Source organism: Oncorhynchus kisutch, linkage group LG4 (genome assembly GCF_002021735.2).
Source record: "Oncorhynchus kisutch isolate 150728-3 linkage group LG4, Okis_V2, whole genome shotgun sequence".
Classification (NCBI taxonomy): Eukaryota; Metazoa; Chordata; class Actinopteri; order Salmoniformes; family Salmonidae; genus Oncorhynchus; species Oncorhynchus kisutch.
This window is the reverse complement of record NC_034177.2, coordinates 79203874-79220169: the sequence shown is the minus strand read 5'-3', so window position 1 is coordinate 79220169 and position 16296 is coordinate 79203874. Positions and strand designations below refer to the sequence as shown.

The window sequence follows — 16296 nt, the reverse complement described above, 5'->3', positions numbered from 1 at the left end:
GGAAACTATTGCCTATCAATCTACTGCTTATTAATCTATTGCATATCAATCTATTGCCTATCAATTTACTGCTTATTAATCTATTGCATATCAATATATTGCCTATCAATCTACTGCCTATCAATCTACTGCTTATTAATCTATTGCATATCAATCTATTGCCTGTCAATCTATTGCCTGACAATCTATTGCCTATTAATCTATTGCCTATCAATCTACTGCCTATCAATCTACTGCCTATCAATCTATTGCCTATCAATCTACTGCCTATCAATCTACTGCCTATCAATCTACTGCCTATCAATCTACTGCCTATCAATCTACTGACTATCAATCTACTGCCTATCAATCTACTGCCTATCAATCTTTTGCCTATCAATCTACTGCCTATACTGATCCATGACAGTAATCATGTCTCTCTGTTCATCTCAACATCCTGGCACATTGACTATGATAAAGCAGCATCTCCAATGACCATTCAACATTTTGCTATGCTTTATTTGAAATAACAAAAACAAACGGATTTTGGCTTTAAACTAGATCAAACAGGAACAACATGTGAATGAAGATGGCAATAGTGGTGGTGGTGGTGATGATCTACACACACGCATGCCTGCACAAGTCCTAAAGCACTTCTAAGCATGTGCAGATGAATGCCCGGGCAGAGCAGAAATGACACAAAGCCCAGACTCTTTGCCTAAAAGTCTACCTCTCAGAAAGATACAGTACTCAGTGCTTGAATAAAAACAGCATCTTTCAAAAAACGAGTATCAGTGTACAATAAAGTGGTGTGTACAGTGTCTGTGGTGTACAAGGTTTTGGACCATGTGGTTCTCTCTCTCCCCCTCCTGGTTCTCCTTCTCTGTCTCTCCACGAGCTGTATGCCTCGTGGGGTGGCCTGGTTTGGCTCGGATTTCCAGGGACCTTGCCTGCACTTCCTCAAGAAGGACAAAATGCAATCCTACTATTCCTGGCCCACGGTTCCACAAACCCACAGGCACAGCCGGAGCACAGAGTACAGGCCGGGCTGGGGGGCCTCAGTTTACTGCACAATAAAAAAAACATTTTGTAATATTCCCTTTTTTAAAACCTTCTAATCCCCCTAGATGAGAGCCAGGACAGTGTTGTTTTCTGTGAGGAGGAGGAGGGATATTGTTGTTGTGGTTCGTGAAAAGGCTCTGCATGTGGTTACACAGAATGTCAGATACAACCCCTACTGGGCTTTTTTATCCGATCACGTCTTGTTCATTAGTTTAGCCAGCATCTGTTGTATCTGGAGTCGGGACAGGTTGAGGACGGAGTGTCGTGGTCGCGACCCCCCGGGGCTGCCGGGTACCAGGGGCATGTGGCGCCGCGAGGGGAGACGGGCGGGGCTGCTCTCGGCAGAGCGGCTTCTCTGGATCAACGCCCCAGCTTCCAAGTTACCATGGGGATACTGCTCCGTCTCCAGGGTAGAGGACGAGAACACGTACGACGCCAATCTTCTCAATTGGTTAGGCCTCGGGAAAGAGTGGTGCGGGTGGTGGGGGTGGGGCCTATCCTCCTCCAACTGAAAAAGACCAATAAGAGTGGAGGAGAAAGGCATCAGGTGGGGGTGTGGCCAAGAAGACTCCGTCTCTTCTCTATCTCTGCTGTCATTGGAATGTCTGTGTGTCTGTCTGAGTCTCTACGTGTCTGGGTCTCTGGGTCACTGTGCATCTGGGTCTCTGTGCGCCTGGGTCTCTGTGCGCCTGGGTCTCTGTGCGCCTGGGTCTCTGTTTGTATGTGTGTCTGGGTCTCTGTTTGTATGTGTGTCTGGGTCTCTGTTTGTATGTGTGTCTGGGTCTCTGTTTGTATGTGTGTCTGGGTCTCTGTTTGTATGTGTGTCTGGGTCTCTGTTTGTATGTGCGTCTGGGTCTCTGTTTGTATGTGCGTCTGGGTCTCTGTTTGTATGTGCGTCTAGGTCTCTAGGTGTCTGGGTCTCTGTGTGTCTGGGTCTCTGTTTGTATGAGCGTCTGGGTCTCTGTGTGTATGTGCGTCTGGGTCTCTGTGTGTCTGGGTCTCTGTTTGTATGCGTGTCTGGGTCTCTGTGTGTCTGGGTCTCCGTTTGTATGACCGTCTGGGTCTCTGTGTGTATGTGCGTCTGGGTCTCTGTGTGTCTGGGTCTCTGTTTGTATGTGTGTCTGGGTCTCTGTTTGTATGAGTGTCTGGGTCTCTGTTTGTATGAGTGTCTGGGTCTCTGTTTGTATGAGTGTCTGGGTCTCTGTTTGTATGTGCGTCTGGGTCTCTGTTTGTATGCGCGTCTGGGTCTCTGTGTGTATGCGCGTCTGGGTCTCTGTGTGTATGCGTGTCTGGGTCTCTGTTTGTATGAGCGTCTGGGTCTCTGTTTGTATGAGCGTCTGGGTCTCTGTGTGTATGTGCGTCTGGGTCTCTGTGTGTATGTGCGTCTGGGTCTCTGTGTGTCTGGGTCTCTGTTTGTATGTGTATCTGGGTCTCTGTGTGTCTGGGTCTCTGTTTGTATGTGTGTCTGGGTCTCTGTGTGTCTGGGTCTCTGTTTGTATGTGTGTCTGAGTCTCTGTTTGTATGTGTATCTGGGTCTCTGTTTGTATGTGTGTCTGGGTCTCTGTTTGTATGTGTGTCTGGGTCTCTGTTTGTATGTGTGTCTGGGTCTCTGTTTGTATGTGCGTCTGGGTCTCTGTTTGTATGTGTGTCTGGGTCTCTGTTTGTATGTGTGTCTGGGTCTCTGTTTGTATGTGTGTCTGGGTCTCTGTTTGTATGTGTGTCTGGGTCTCTGTATGTGTGTCTGGGTCTCTGTTTGTATGTGTGTCTGGGTCTCTGTTTGTATGTGTGTCTGGGTCTCTGTTTGTATGTGTGTCTGGGTCTCTGTGTGTCTGGGTCTCTGTTTGTATGTGTGTCTGGGTCTCTGTTTGTATGTGTGTCTGGGTCTCTGTTTGTATGTGCGTCTGGCTCTCTGTTTGTATGTGCGTCTGGGTCTCTGTTTGTATGTGTGTCTGGGTCTCTGTTTGTATGTGTGTCTGGGTCTCTGTGTATCTGGGTCTCTGTGTGTCTGGGTCTCTGTTTGTATGTGTGTCTGGGTCTCTGTTTGTATGTGTGTCTGGGTCTCTGTTTGTATGTGCGTCTGGGTCTCTGTTTGTATGTGCGTCTGGGTCTCTGTTTGTATGTGCGTCTGGGTCTCTGTTTGTATGTGCGTCTGGGTCTCTGTTTGTATGGGTCTCTGTTTGTATGTGCGTCTGGGTCTCTGTGTGTTTGGGTCTCTGTATCTGGGTCTCTGTGTGTTTGGGTCTCTGTGTATCTGGGTCTCTGTATGTGTGTCTGGGTCTCTGTTCGTATGCGTGTCTGGGCCTCTGTTCGTATGCGTGTCTGGGTCTCTGTGTTTATGTGTCTCTGGGTCTCTGTGTGTATGTGTGTCTGGGTCTCTGTGTGTATGTGTGTCTGGGTCTCTGTGTGTATGTGTGTCTGGGTCTCTGTGTGTATGTGTGTCTGGGTCTCTGTGTGTATGTGTGTCTGGGTCTCTGTGTGTATGTGTGTCTGGGTCTCTGTTTGTATGTGTGTCTGGGTCTCTGTTTGTATGTGTGTCTGGGTCTCTGTTTGTATGTGTGTCTTGGTCTCTGCGCGTCTGTATCTCTGCATGTCTGTATGTCTGGGTCTCTGCGCGTCTGTATCTCTGCACGTCTGTATGTCTGGTTCTCTGCGCGTCTGTATGTCTGGATCTCTACGCGTCTGGGGTCTCTGTCTGTATGTGTGTCTGGGTCTCTGTCTGTATGTGTGTCTGTCCATATGTGTGTCTGGGTCTCTGTCTGTATGTGTGTCTGGCATCTCTGTCTGTATGTGTGTCCGGGTCTCTGTCTGTATGTGTGTCTGGGTCTCTGTCTGGGTCTCTGTCTGTATGTGTGTCTGTCTATATGGGTGTCCGGGTCTCTGTGTGTCTGGGTCTCCGCACGTCTGGGTCTCCGCACGTCTGGGTCTCCATACGTCTGGGTGTCTGGGTCTCTGTGCGTCTGGGTCTCCGCGTGTCTGGGTCTCTGTGTGAGTGGGTCTCCGTGTGAGTGGGTCTCCGTGTGAGTGGGTCTCCGTGTGTCTGGGTCTCAGTGTGTCTGGGTCTCCGTGTGTCTGGGTCTCCGTGTGTCTGGGTCTCCGTGTGTCTGGGTCTCCGTGTGTCTGGGTCTCCGTGTGTCTGGGTCTCCGTATGTCTGGGTCTCCGTGTGTCTGGGTCTCCGTGTGTCTGGGTCTCCGTATGTCTGGGTCTCCGTGTGAGTGGGTCTCCGTGTGAGTGGGTCTCCGTGTGAGTGGGTCTCCATATGTCTGGGTCTCCGTATGTCTGGGTCTCCGTGTGTCTGGGTCTCCGTATGTCTGGGTCTCCGTGTGTCTGGGTCTCCGTGTGTCTGGGTCTCCGTATGTCTGGGTCTCCGTGTGTCTGGGTCTCCGTGTGTCTGGGTCTCCGTATGTCTGGGTCTCCGTGTGAGTGGGTCTCCGTGTGAGTGGGTCTCCGTGTGAGTGGGTCTCCATATGTCTGGGTCTCCGTATGTCTGGGTCTCTGCGTGTCTGGGTCTCTGCGTCTCTGTGTGAGTGGGTCTCCGTATGTCTGGGTCTCCGTATGTCTGGGTCTCCGTGTGAGTGGGTCTCCGTGTGAGTGGGTCTCCGTGTGTCTGGGTCTCCGTATGTCTGGGTCTCCGTATGTCTGGGTCTCCGTGTGAGTGGGTCTCCGTGTGAGTGGGTTTCCGTGTGTCTGGGTCTCCGTATGTCTGGGTCTCTGTGTGAGTGGGTCTCCGTGTGAGTGGGTCTCCGTGTGAGTGGGTCTCCGTATGTCTGGGTCTCTGCGTGTCTGGGTCTCCGTATGTCTGGGTCTCTGCGTGTCTGGGTCTCTGTGTGAGTGGGTCTCCGTGTGAGTGGGTCTCCGTGTGAGTGGGTCTCCGTATGTCTGGGTCTCTGCGTGTCTGGGTCTCCGTATGTCTGGGTCTCTGTGTGAGTGGGTCTCCGTGTGAGTGGGTCTCCATGTGAGTGGGTCTCCGTGTGTCTGGGTCTCCGTATGTCTGGGTCTCCGTATGTCTGGGTCTCTGCGTCTCTGTGTGAGTGGGTCTCCGTGTGAGTGGGTCTCCGTGTGAGTGGGTCTCCGTATGTCTGGGTCTCCGTATGTATGGGTCTCTGCGTCTCTGTGTAAGTGGGTCTCCGTGTCAATGGGTCTCCGGATGTCTGGGTGTCCGGATGTCTGGGTCTCCGGATGTCTGGGTCTCCGGATGTCTGGGTCTCCGGATGTCTGGGTCTCCGTATGTCTGGGTCTCCGTATGTCTGGGTCTCTGTGTGTCTGGGTGCATGTTGCAGTGAGCCCACCACACACACGCACAGACAGCAGAAATATAAAGGGAGGGATCTCTTTTTTCAATATCTTTTTTGGGAGGGATAAACGAGACCTATGCACAATCGTTTGGGTGGGGTTTTATTTTGGATGGATGAAAAGGGATGTTGTTCGAGTGTTTCAGTTTTTGCCGACTGTCACTGGACATGGATATGCAGGTACAGGCCAATGTTATTTTGGCAAGATATTTAAATCGGGTTTCGAAGAGGCAGAGATTGACATGGCGCGGAGAGGGAGGAGAGACATATCACTACTTGTGTACTGGAACAGTTTACCATCATGACCCATAACACTCCTACAGTACATGCTCATTTGATTGACACATGTCAATCAGATACATATTTGCTATCAGAACATGCACTGACATCACAGCATCATCCTGCATCATCAGCACAACATGGTTGAAATGGCTGCTATCTTGAACAGGTCTCTAGCAAAATATATATTTGTATCAATGAGAAAATAATCATGTTTAAACCAAATAAAAACGAAAGGGAACACTTTATATGGATATTCTATCTGTAGATGCTCTACAGACTATCAGTTACATTTCAACTATCTACTAACTCTAACACCAGTGGTTTAAAGTACTTAAGTAAAAAATATTTTGGGGGGGTATCTGTACTTTACTATTTATATTTTTGACAACTTTTACATTTTATTTCACTACATTCCTAAAGAAAATAATGTACTTTTAACACTATACATTTTCCCTGACACCAAAATGTACTGCTTAGCAGGACATGAAAATGGTCAAATTTCATTTATCAAGAAAACATCCCTGGTCATCCCTACTGCCTCTGGCCTGGCGGACTCACTAAACACGAATGCTTTGTTTGTAAATGATGTCTGAGTGGCTATGGCTACATTTTGAAAACAAGAAAATGGTGCCGTCTGCTTTGCTTAATATAAGGAATTAAAAATTATTTATACTTTTACTTTTGATACTGAAGTATATTTTAGCAATTACATTTACTTTTGATACTTAAGTATATTTAAAACCGAAAACTTCTAGACTTTAACTCAAGTAGTATTTTACTGGCTGACTCACCTCTACTTGAGTTACTTTCTATTAAGATATCTGTACTTTTACTCAAGTATGACAATTGGGTAAATATATCACTAGCCACTTTAAACAATGCTACCTTATATAATGTTACTTACCCTACATTATTCATCTCATATGCATACGTAGATACTGTACTCTATATCATCGACTGCATCCTTATGTAATACATGTATCACTAGCCACTTTAACTATGCCACTTGGTTTACATACTCATCTCATATGTATATACTGTACTCGATATCATCTACTGTATCTTGCCTATGCTGCTCTGTACCATCACTCATTCATATATCCTTATGTACATATTCTTTATCCCCTTACACTGTGTATAAGACAGTAGTTTTTTGGAATTGTTAGTTAGATTACTTGTTCGTTATTACTGCATTGTCGGAACTAGAAGCACAAGCATTTCGCTACACTCGCATTAACATCTGCTAACCATGTGTATGTGACAAATAAAATTTGATTTGATTTGGGTACTTTTTCCACCACTGCCTAACCCTACCTCTAAACCTGACCTTAACCCTTATCCTATCGCTAAACTTAACCCTTACCCTAACCCTAGCTCTAAACCTGACCTTAACCCTTATCCTATCGCTAAACTTAACCCTCACCCTAACCCTAGCTCTAAACCTGACCTTAACCCTTATCCTATCGCTAAACTTAACCCTTACCCTAACCCTAGCTCTAAACCTGACCTTAACCCTTATCCTATCGCTAAACTTAACCCTCACCCTAACCCTAGCTCTAAACCTGACCTTAACCCTTATCCTATCGCTAAACTTAACCCTTACCCTAACCCTAGCTCTAAACCTGACCTTAACCCTTATCCTATCGCTAAACTTAAACCTCACCCTAACCCTAGCTCTAAACCTGACCTTAACCCTTATCCTATCGCTAAACTTAACCCTAGCTCTAAACCTGACCTTAACCCTTATCCTATCGCTAAACTTAAACCTTACCCTAACCCTAGCTATAAACCTGACCTTGACCCTTATCCCATCGCTAAACTTAACCCTTACCCTAACCCTAAACCTGACCTTAACCCTTATCCTATCGCTAAACTTAACCCTTACCCTAACCCTAGCTCTAAACCTGACCTTAACCCTTATCCTATTGCTAAACTTAACCCTAACACTTACCCTAACCCTAGCTCTAAACCTGACCTTAACCCTTATCCTATCGCTAAACTTAACCCTTACCCTAACCCTAGCTCTAAACATGACCTTAACCCTTATCCTATTGCTAAACTTAACCCTAACCCTAGCTCTAAACCTGACCTTAACCCTTATCCTATCGCTAAACTTAACCCTCACCCTAACCCTAGCTCTAAACCTGACCTTAACCCTTATCCCATCGCTAAACTTAACCCTTACCCTAACCCTAAACCTGGCCTTAACCCTTATCCTATCGCTAAACTTAACCCTTACCCTAACCCTAGCTCTAAACCTGACCTTAACCCTTATCCTATCGCTAAACTTAACCCTAACACTTACCCTAACCCTAGCTCTAAACCTGACCTTAACCCTTATCCTATCGCTAAACTTAACCCTTACCCTAACCCTAGCTCTAAACATGACCTTAACCCTTATCCTATCGCTAAACTTAACCCTAACCCTTACCCTAACCCTAAACCTGACCTTAACCCTTATCCTATTGCTAAACTTAACCCTAACCCTAACCCTAGCTCTAAACCTGACCTTAACCCTTATCCTATCGCTAAACTTAACCCTCACCCTAACCCTAGCTCTAAACCTGACCTTAACCCTTATCCTATCGCAAAACTTAACCCTTACCCTTTTTCTAAACCTAACCCTAACCTTAACAAGCAATTGCTCATCAACAGATAGTTGATAGTATGACCATCTGCAGATCATTTACAGATAGAAAATCAAACTTTCACTGCACTCATTTTAGTGACGTAAATCTATGTAACTGCCCAAATGAATGTTATTAAAACTATGGCTGTAATTCAGTCATTGCAGATAACAGTTCATCCACACTGCTGTGCTTCATGAAGTTTGTTTGCACAGCTGTGTATCCTGGATGGAGGCAGTACATGTTTTTATACGCTATAGGAATCTGCAGTGTTGTTGCATACACTGGATGACTTACCAAATACAACACTACCGGTATAAATACAGTACAAATATTATTCATTGACTTTGTGACAGCTTTGTCAATACAGGCTTTAGTCAGTCGATAGATGAAGCGGAAATACAGTAAGCTCTGCACTGCACTGAAAATGATCAAGTGAAAAGTGTGTTTCCATACACGCATATGGACCTTCAAAAAGTAACTACCAAAGTCTGAGAAGATTAAGAATAAGTATACCATTCTTTCAAATTGTGTCAGTTACATTGTGGACACAGGAAATAACAGGGTAACCTAGACATAGACCCGCAAAAAGACAAACACAGATGCAGACAAAGACAGTCAATTCAGTTCAAATGGACCCCAAACCAGACAAACACTCACACACCAACACACAGACCATTTCTCTACCCCACAGCCCATTGCTCTTACCTGTCCGTGAGCTCCAAAGTACTCCGACTGTGGCCGTGGTCTGTGTCCACGGCTATGAGGCAGAGTGTGATAACCTGGGTACCCAGGACTGGCCCCATTAGACCCCTCCCCTTCTGGCTGCGCCCCAATGCCTCCTGCTCGCATCTTTGGCCTCACCACCACCTCTCCACCTCCAGCACCCCGTAACCTCCTCCACTCCTCCATTTCGTCTAGGGGCCTCAGCTCCTCAGGCTCCTCGTCGGTGGTGGGCCCCGAGGTGGTAAGCTCAGCCCCTGGGCCCAGGAGACCCAGGAAGTCCTGGAGCTCAGTCTCCTTGTCGATGATCACCCACTCCTTGCTGTCAAAGTCTTCCTCCTCGGCGAGTGGTACAGACCGGATGAACGCGTTACTGTGGGCCTCGGGGTCGGCCACAGAGGCTACGGAGACCTCTTGACCTGGTCTACCACTGCCACCCTGCCTGTCCCCACCTCCTCCCTCCAGGGAGTGCATCTGGGCCGGCTGGGAGGACTGCACGTGGCGGGACGGGGATCCCAGGATGTCCATACGAGACCTGGTAGGGAGACACAAAATCATTGTCAAAAACCTTGGTAAATGTTAATTTTGACTGTGTGCATGTGTGTTGTGTTTTAATGTGTTTTCAGTGTATACGTGTGTTTGTGTGTCCCCCCCGGGGGTGCCAGCGGGCTCTGAAAATGTAATAAAAAATGGGGGGTTGGGGGCCCCCTGGAGGTCACCCCCCCACTCCCCAGATAGAATATAAACACGTCACAAGCCACAGCAAAAATATTTTGAATTACAGGAGATTAGCCCCCAATCACTGCCTTGGGAAAGAGTGCCTCCTATTGGCCCTCCAACACCACTTCCAGCAGCATCTGGTCTCCCATCCAGGGCCCAAACAGGACCAACCCTGCTTAGCTTCAAAAGCAAGCCAGCAGCGTGATGCAGTTCAAAAGCACTTCAATATTTTGTCTTGCCCATTCACCCTCTGAATGGCAGACATACACAATCCATGTCTCTATTGTCTCAAGGCTTAAAAATCTTTCTGTGTGGATAAAGCGGGGTCTCCTCCCCTTTATCCACACTGATTGAAGTGGATTTAACAAGTGACATCAATAAGGGATCATATCTTTCACCTGGACTCACCTGGTCAGTCTGTCATGGAAAGAGCTGGTGTTCCTAATGTTTTGTACACTCAGTGTAGAGCGCCCTCACCCTCGTTTGTCGTAGATGTCTGGTCTCCCGTCTGCGGCGGACAGACGGTCTGACTCTGGGCTGTTGATCCTCCGGTACCGCAGAGCGCAGACCTGAGCACTAGTCATTTCTGGGGGAGCTCCACCCACGAGGGCATCAGGACACGTCCCTCTAGCAGGCTCCTCTTCCTCCGCAGCCAACTTCCCCTGGGGGAAAGGGCGTTTCTAGGGTTACAACTGTTAACTATCACTGTCAAGAGTTAGACCTATTGTGTACTGCAGGTATATAGCAGCTTGAACTGTAAACATGTTATTGTTTACTTTGCCATCTTTGAGCACTTTAAATGAATTGTAAACACAGTACCTGAAATACAGTTGAAGTTGGAAGTTTACATACACCTTAGCCAAATACATTTAAACTCAGTTTTTCACAATTCCTGACATATAATCCAAGTAAACATTCCCTGTTTTAGGTCAGTTAGGATCACCACTTTATTTTAAGAATGTGAACTGTCAGAATAATAGTAGAGAGAATGATTAATTTCAGCTTTTATTTCTGTCATCCCACTCCCAGTGGTCAGAAGTTTACATACACTCAATTAGTATTTGGTAGCATTGCCTTTAAATTGTTTAACTTGGGTCAAACATTTTGGGTAGCCTTCCACAACCTTCCCACAATAAGTGAATTTTGGCCCATTTCCCCTAACAGAACTGATGTAACTGAGTCAGGTTTGTAGGCCTCTTTGCTCGCACAAGCTTTTTCAGATCTGCCCACAAATTTTCTTTGGGATTGAGGTCAGGGCTTTGTGATGGCCACTCCAATACCTTGACTTTGTTGTCCTTAAGCCATTTTGCCACAACTTTGGAAGTATGCTTGGGGTCATTGTCCATTTAGAAGACCCATTTGCGACCAAGATTTTAACTGCCTGACTGATGTCTTGAGATGTTGCTTCAATATATCCACATCATTTTCCTTCCTCATGATGCCAACTATTTTGTGAAGTGCACCAGTCCCTCCTGCAGCAAAGCACCCACACAACATGATGCTGCCACCCCCCGTGCCTCACGGTTGGGAGGGTGTTCTTCGGCTTGCAAGCCTCCCCCTTTTTCCTCCAAACATAACGATGGTCATTATGACCAAACAGTTCAATTTTGTTTCATCAGACCTGGGGACATTTCTCCAAAAAGTATAATCTTTGTCCCCATGTGGAGTTGCATACCGTAGTCTGGCTTTTTTATGGCGGTTTTGCAACAGTGGCTTCTTCATTGCTGAGGTTATGTCGATATAGGACTCGTTTTACTGTGGATATAGATACATTTGTAACTGTTTCCTCCAGCATCTTCACAAGGTCCTTTGCTGTTGTTCTGGGATTGATTTGCACTTTTCTCACCAAAGTACGTTAATCTCCAGGAGACAGAACGCATCTCCTTCCTGAGCGGTATGACGGCTGCGTGGTCCCATGGTGTTTATACTTGCGTACTATTGTTTGTACAGATGAACGTGGTACCTTCAGGCATTTGGAAATTGCTCCCAAGGATGAACCAGACTTGTGGAGGTCTACAATTTGTTTTCTGAGGTCTTGGCTGATTTATTTAGATTTTCTCATGATGTCAAGCAAAGAGGCACTGAGTTTGAAGGTAGGCCTTGAAATACATCCACAGGTTCACCTCCAATTGACTCAAATGATGTCAATTAGCCTATCAGAAGCTTCTAAAGCATGACATAATTTTCTGGAATTTTCCAAGCTGTTTAAAGGTACAGTCAACTTAGTGTATGTAAACTTCTGACCCACTGGAATTGTGATACAGTGAATTATAAGTGAAATAATCTGTCTGTAAACAATTGTTGGAAAAATTACTTGTGTCATGCACAAAGTAGATGTCCTAACCGACTTGCCAAAACTATAGTTTGTTAACAAGAAACTTGTGGAGTGGTTGAAAAACGAGTTTTAATGACTCCAACCTAAGTGTATGTAAACTTCCCGACTTCAACTGTATATCTCCTGGTCTATCTACAACCAGGTATGTCTATATCATTGAAATGATAAGTCAATGATAATTCAAGTCAATGATAATGAGTGGACTGGCTACCATTGCGAGTGTACCCATATGAGCAAATGAGGAAGTAAAAGCAGGAAGTAAAAGCAAGAAGTGGACCCATCAATATGTGTCTTGGCTGGAAGGGATCCTGCTTTTGTCAAATTAACGGCAAAAGTAAATTTTGTTGTTGCATTTTTGCTAACTCTAACCCTTTTCCTAACCTTAACCTAATTCTCCTAACCTGCTACGTTAATTCTCCTAACCTGCTGAATAAGTTCTCCTAACCTGCTACAAAACATCAAATCTGACGCTAATTTGACAAAAGTTGGATCCCTTCTAGCCATGACCATCAATCTGTGCTGTGATATGCTTATTCAACTCAACTGACATTGCAAAAAATATTCCATATTCCATTGCATGAGCCACATAAGTTAATATAATTTGAATTAACATTTTACATTACCATGGAAATGATTGCAACACAATACCAGGCAACCATTGCAAGTGCACCCATGAGTTTACCAGTCAAATTGTCAGGGTTAGAGTTTGCAAGCCCATTCTATTCATCTATTTATATGGTCTATATCCTCTGAACGTAATTGATGGTCATTGAAAACCAACAAAGTAAACTATCCCTTCTAATGTACTTCTACCGTTTGAATATATTTAAAGACTGTAAGAAAATGTTTCATAGTGCTGACAGTACGGTGAGATACAATGAGGACATATTAGATGGTCCCTCCTGTACCTTGCTGATGCTGATCCTGAGTTGGTTGCGGTTTAAGTCGGTGTCGTTCCACGCCTCGGCTTCCATCTGGGGAGGTGTCCCCTCGCAAGGCCTGCTGGGTACTGCAGGTGGAGCGTTCTCCTGGTCACTCAGGTGCTCGTCTTGTAGAACGTCATCTGTGTTCTCCCTCGGCAGCTCCCCAGGAACCAGAGTCACGTTCACCACCCTGGGAAAACACAGAACATGGACTGATATAGACAATTTTCTTTCTTTTTTATTCATTCTTTCATTACCTGTATTTAACAAGGTAAGTTATTGAGAACATTCTCAATTATTACATTATTACATCTCTTTTACAAAATGACCAGGCGATTAATTAAATGAGTGTCGTTGTCGAAAATATCCTATATCACTTTAAATGCAAAAAGTGTTCCAAATCCTCACAGTTGCATTCTAAATCTGAATGAATTGTTACAACCCAGCATTAGACTGTTTGTTCCTGATTCTTTAAGTCAATTAGACTACAGGTAAATGGGAATTGTGTAATCTCTTGGCTGGCTAGATGTTTTCATATTTTATATTGATGTCTCCAAAATGTTTTGAAGTCTGATTCCCTTTGAAATCCTTTCTGCTTTCTGCTGTTAAATCTTGTTAATAAGTAGTGGATAGACATCTTCATGTGGATGCGTTTTTACTGTTTTGAAGTCTGATTCCCTTTTCATTTTACACAACAGTGCGTTACAAATCCTCACAGTTGCATAAATCAAATCAAATCAAAGTTTATTTGTCACGTGTGCCGACCTTACAGTGAAATGCTTACTTACAGGCTCTAACCAATGGTGCGGGGAAAAAAGGTATGTGTGTGTGTGTGTAGGTAAGTAAAGAAATAAAACAACAGTAAAAAGACATGTGAAAATAACAGTAGCAAGGCTATATACAGACACTGGTTAGTCAGGCTTATTGAGGTAGTATGTACATGTAGGTATCGTTAAAGTGACTATGCATATATGATGAACAGAGAGTAGCAGAAGCGTAAAAAGAGGGGTTGGCGGGTGGTGGGACACAATGCAGATAGCCCGGTGAGCCAATGTGCGGGAGCACTGGTTAGTTGGGCCATTTAGGTAGGATGTACATGAATGTATAGTTACAATGACTATGCATATAAGATAAACAGAGAGTAGCAGAAGTGTAAAAAGAGGGGTTGGGGGGGCCCACAATGCAGATAGTCCGGGTAACCATTTGGTTCAGGAGTCTTATGGCTTGGGAGTAAAAACTGTTGAGAAGCCTTTTTGTCCTAGACTTGGCACTCCGGGTACCGCTTGCCATGCGGTAGTAGAGAGAACAGTCTATGACTGGGGTGGCTGGGGTCTTTGACAATTTTTAGGGCCTTTCTCTGACACTGTCTGGTGTAGAGGTCCTGGATGGCAGGCAGCTTTGCCCCAGTGATGTACTGGGCCGTACGCACTACCCTCTGAAGTGCCTTGCGGTCGGAGGCCGCAACTGTTGCAGCTGTAGAATCTTTTGAGGATCTCAGGACCCATGCCAAATCTTTTTAGTTTCCTGAGGGGGAATAGGCTTTGTTGTGCCCTCTTCATGACTGTCTTGGTGTGTTTGGACCAATCTAGTTTGTTGTTGATGTGGACACCAAGGAATTTGAAGCTCTCAACCTGCTCCACTACAGCCCTGTCGATGAGAATGGGGACATGCTCGGTGCTCCTTTTCCTGTAGTCTACAATCATCTCCTTAGTCTTGGTTACGTTGAGGGATAGGTTGTTATTCTGGCCTCCTCCCTATAGGCTATCTCGTCGTTGTCGGTGATCAGGCCTACCACTGTTGTGTCGTCAGCAAGCTACCTACCCTCACCACCAGGGGGCGGCCTGTCAGGAAGTCCAGGATCCAGTTGCAGAGGAAGGTGTTTAGTCCCAGGATCCTTAGCTTGGTGATGAGCTTTGAGGGTACTATGGTGTTAAACGTTGAGCTGTAGTCAATGAATAGCATTCTCACATAGGTGTTCCTTTCGTCCAGGTGGGAAAGGGCAGTGTGGAGTGCAATAGAGATTGCATCATCTGTGGATCTGTTTGGATGGTATGCAAATTGGAGTGGGTCTTGGGTTTCTGGAATAATGGTGTTGATGTGAGCCATTACCAGCCTTTCAAAGCACTTCATGGCTACGTAGTCATTTAGGCAGGTTGGCTTTGTGTTCTTGGGCACAGGGACTATGGTGGTCTGCTTGAAACATATTGGTATTACAGACTCAATCAGGGAGGGACATGTTGAAAATACCAGTGAAGACACCTGCCAGTTGGTCAGCACATGCCCGGAGCACACGTCCTGGTAATCCGTCTGGCCCCGCAGCCTTGTGTATGTTGACCTGTTTAAAGGTCTTACTCACGTCGGCTACGGAGAGCGTTCGTTCGGAACAGCTGATGCTCTCATGCATGCCTCAGAGTTGCTTGCCTCAAAGTGAGCATAGAAGTGATTTAGCTCGTCTGGTAGGCTCGTGTCACTGGGAAGCTCGCGGCTGTGCTTCCCTTTGTAGTCTGTAATAGTTTGCGAGCCCTGCCACATCCGACGAGTGTCGGAGCCGGTGTAGTATGATTCAATCTTAGTCCTGTATTGACGCTTTACCTGTTTGATGGTTCGTCGCAGGGCATAGCGGGATTTCTTGTAAGCTTCCGGGTTAGAGTCCCGCACCTTGAAAGCGGCAGCTCTACCCTTTAGCTCAGTGCGAATGTTGCCTGTAATCTATGGCTTCTGGTTGGGGTATGTATGTACAGTCACTGTGGGGACGACGTCCTTGATGCACTTATTGATAAAGCCAGTGACTGATGTGGTGTACTCCTCAATGTCATCTGAAGAATCCCGGAACATGTTCCAGTCTGTGATAGCAAAGCAGTCCTGTAGTTTAGCATCTGCTTCATCTGACCATTTTTTTATAGACCGAATCACTGGTGCTTCCTGCTTTAATTTTTGCTTGTAAGCAGGAATCAGGAGGATAGAGATGTGGTCTGATTTACCAAATGGAGGGCGAGGGAGAGCTTTCTATGCGTCTCTGTGTGATCTAGAATTGTTCTCCTTCTGGTTTCACATTTAACATGTTGATAGAGATGTGGTAGAAGTAATTTAAGTTTCCCTGCATTAAAGTCTCTGGCCACTAGGAGCGCCGCCTCTGGGTGAGTGGTTTCCTGTTTGCTTATTTCCTTATACAGCTGACTTAGTGCGGTCTTAGTGCCAGCATATGTCTGTGGTGGTAAATAAACAGCTCCGAAAAGTATAGCTGAGAACTCTCTAGGCAAGTAGTGTGGCCTGCAGTTTATCACAATATACTCTACTTCAGGCGACCAAAATCTAGAGACTTCCTTAGATTTTGTGCACCAACTGTTGTTTCCAA

General features: G+C 45.8%; 1 protein-coding gene across 1 annotated transcript in view; it reads right to left on the bottom strand.

The window, feature by feature from the left end:
* Window positions 1-16296, bottom strand: part of LOC109878940 (tau-tubulin kinase 1-like) — a 39404-nt gene that overhangs the window by 9339 nt on the left and 13769 nt on the right. The window contains exons 11-13 of the mRNA XM_020471137.2: window positions 12927-13131; window positions 10161-10345; window positions 8949-9498 (exon numbers count right to left, since the gene is read on the bottom strand). Coding sequence (XP_020326726.2) covers window positions 8949-9498; window positions 10161-10345; window positions 12927-13131 — 940 coding nt within the window. The remainder of the gene's footprint in view (window positions 1-8948; window positions 9499-10160; window positions 10346-12926; window positions 13132-16296) is intronic.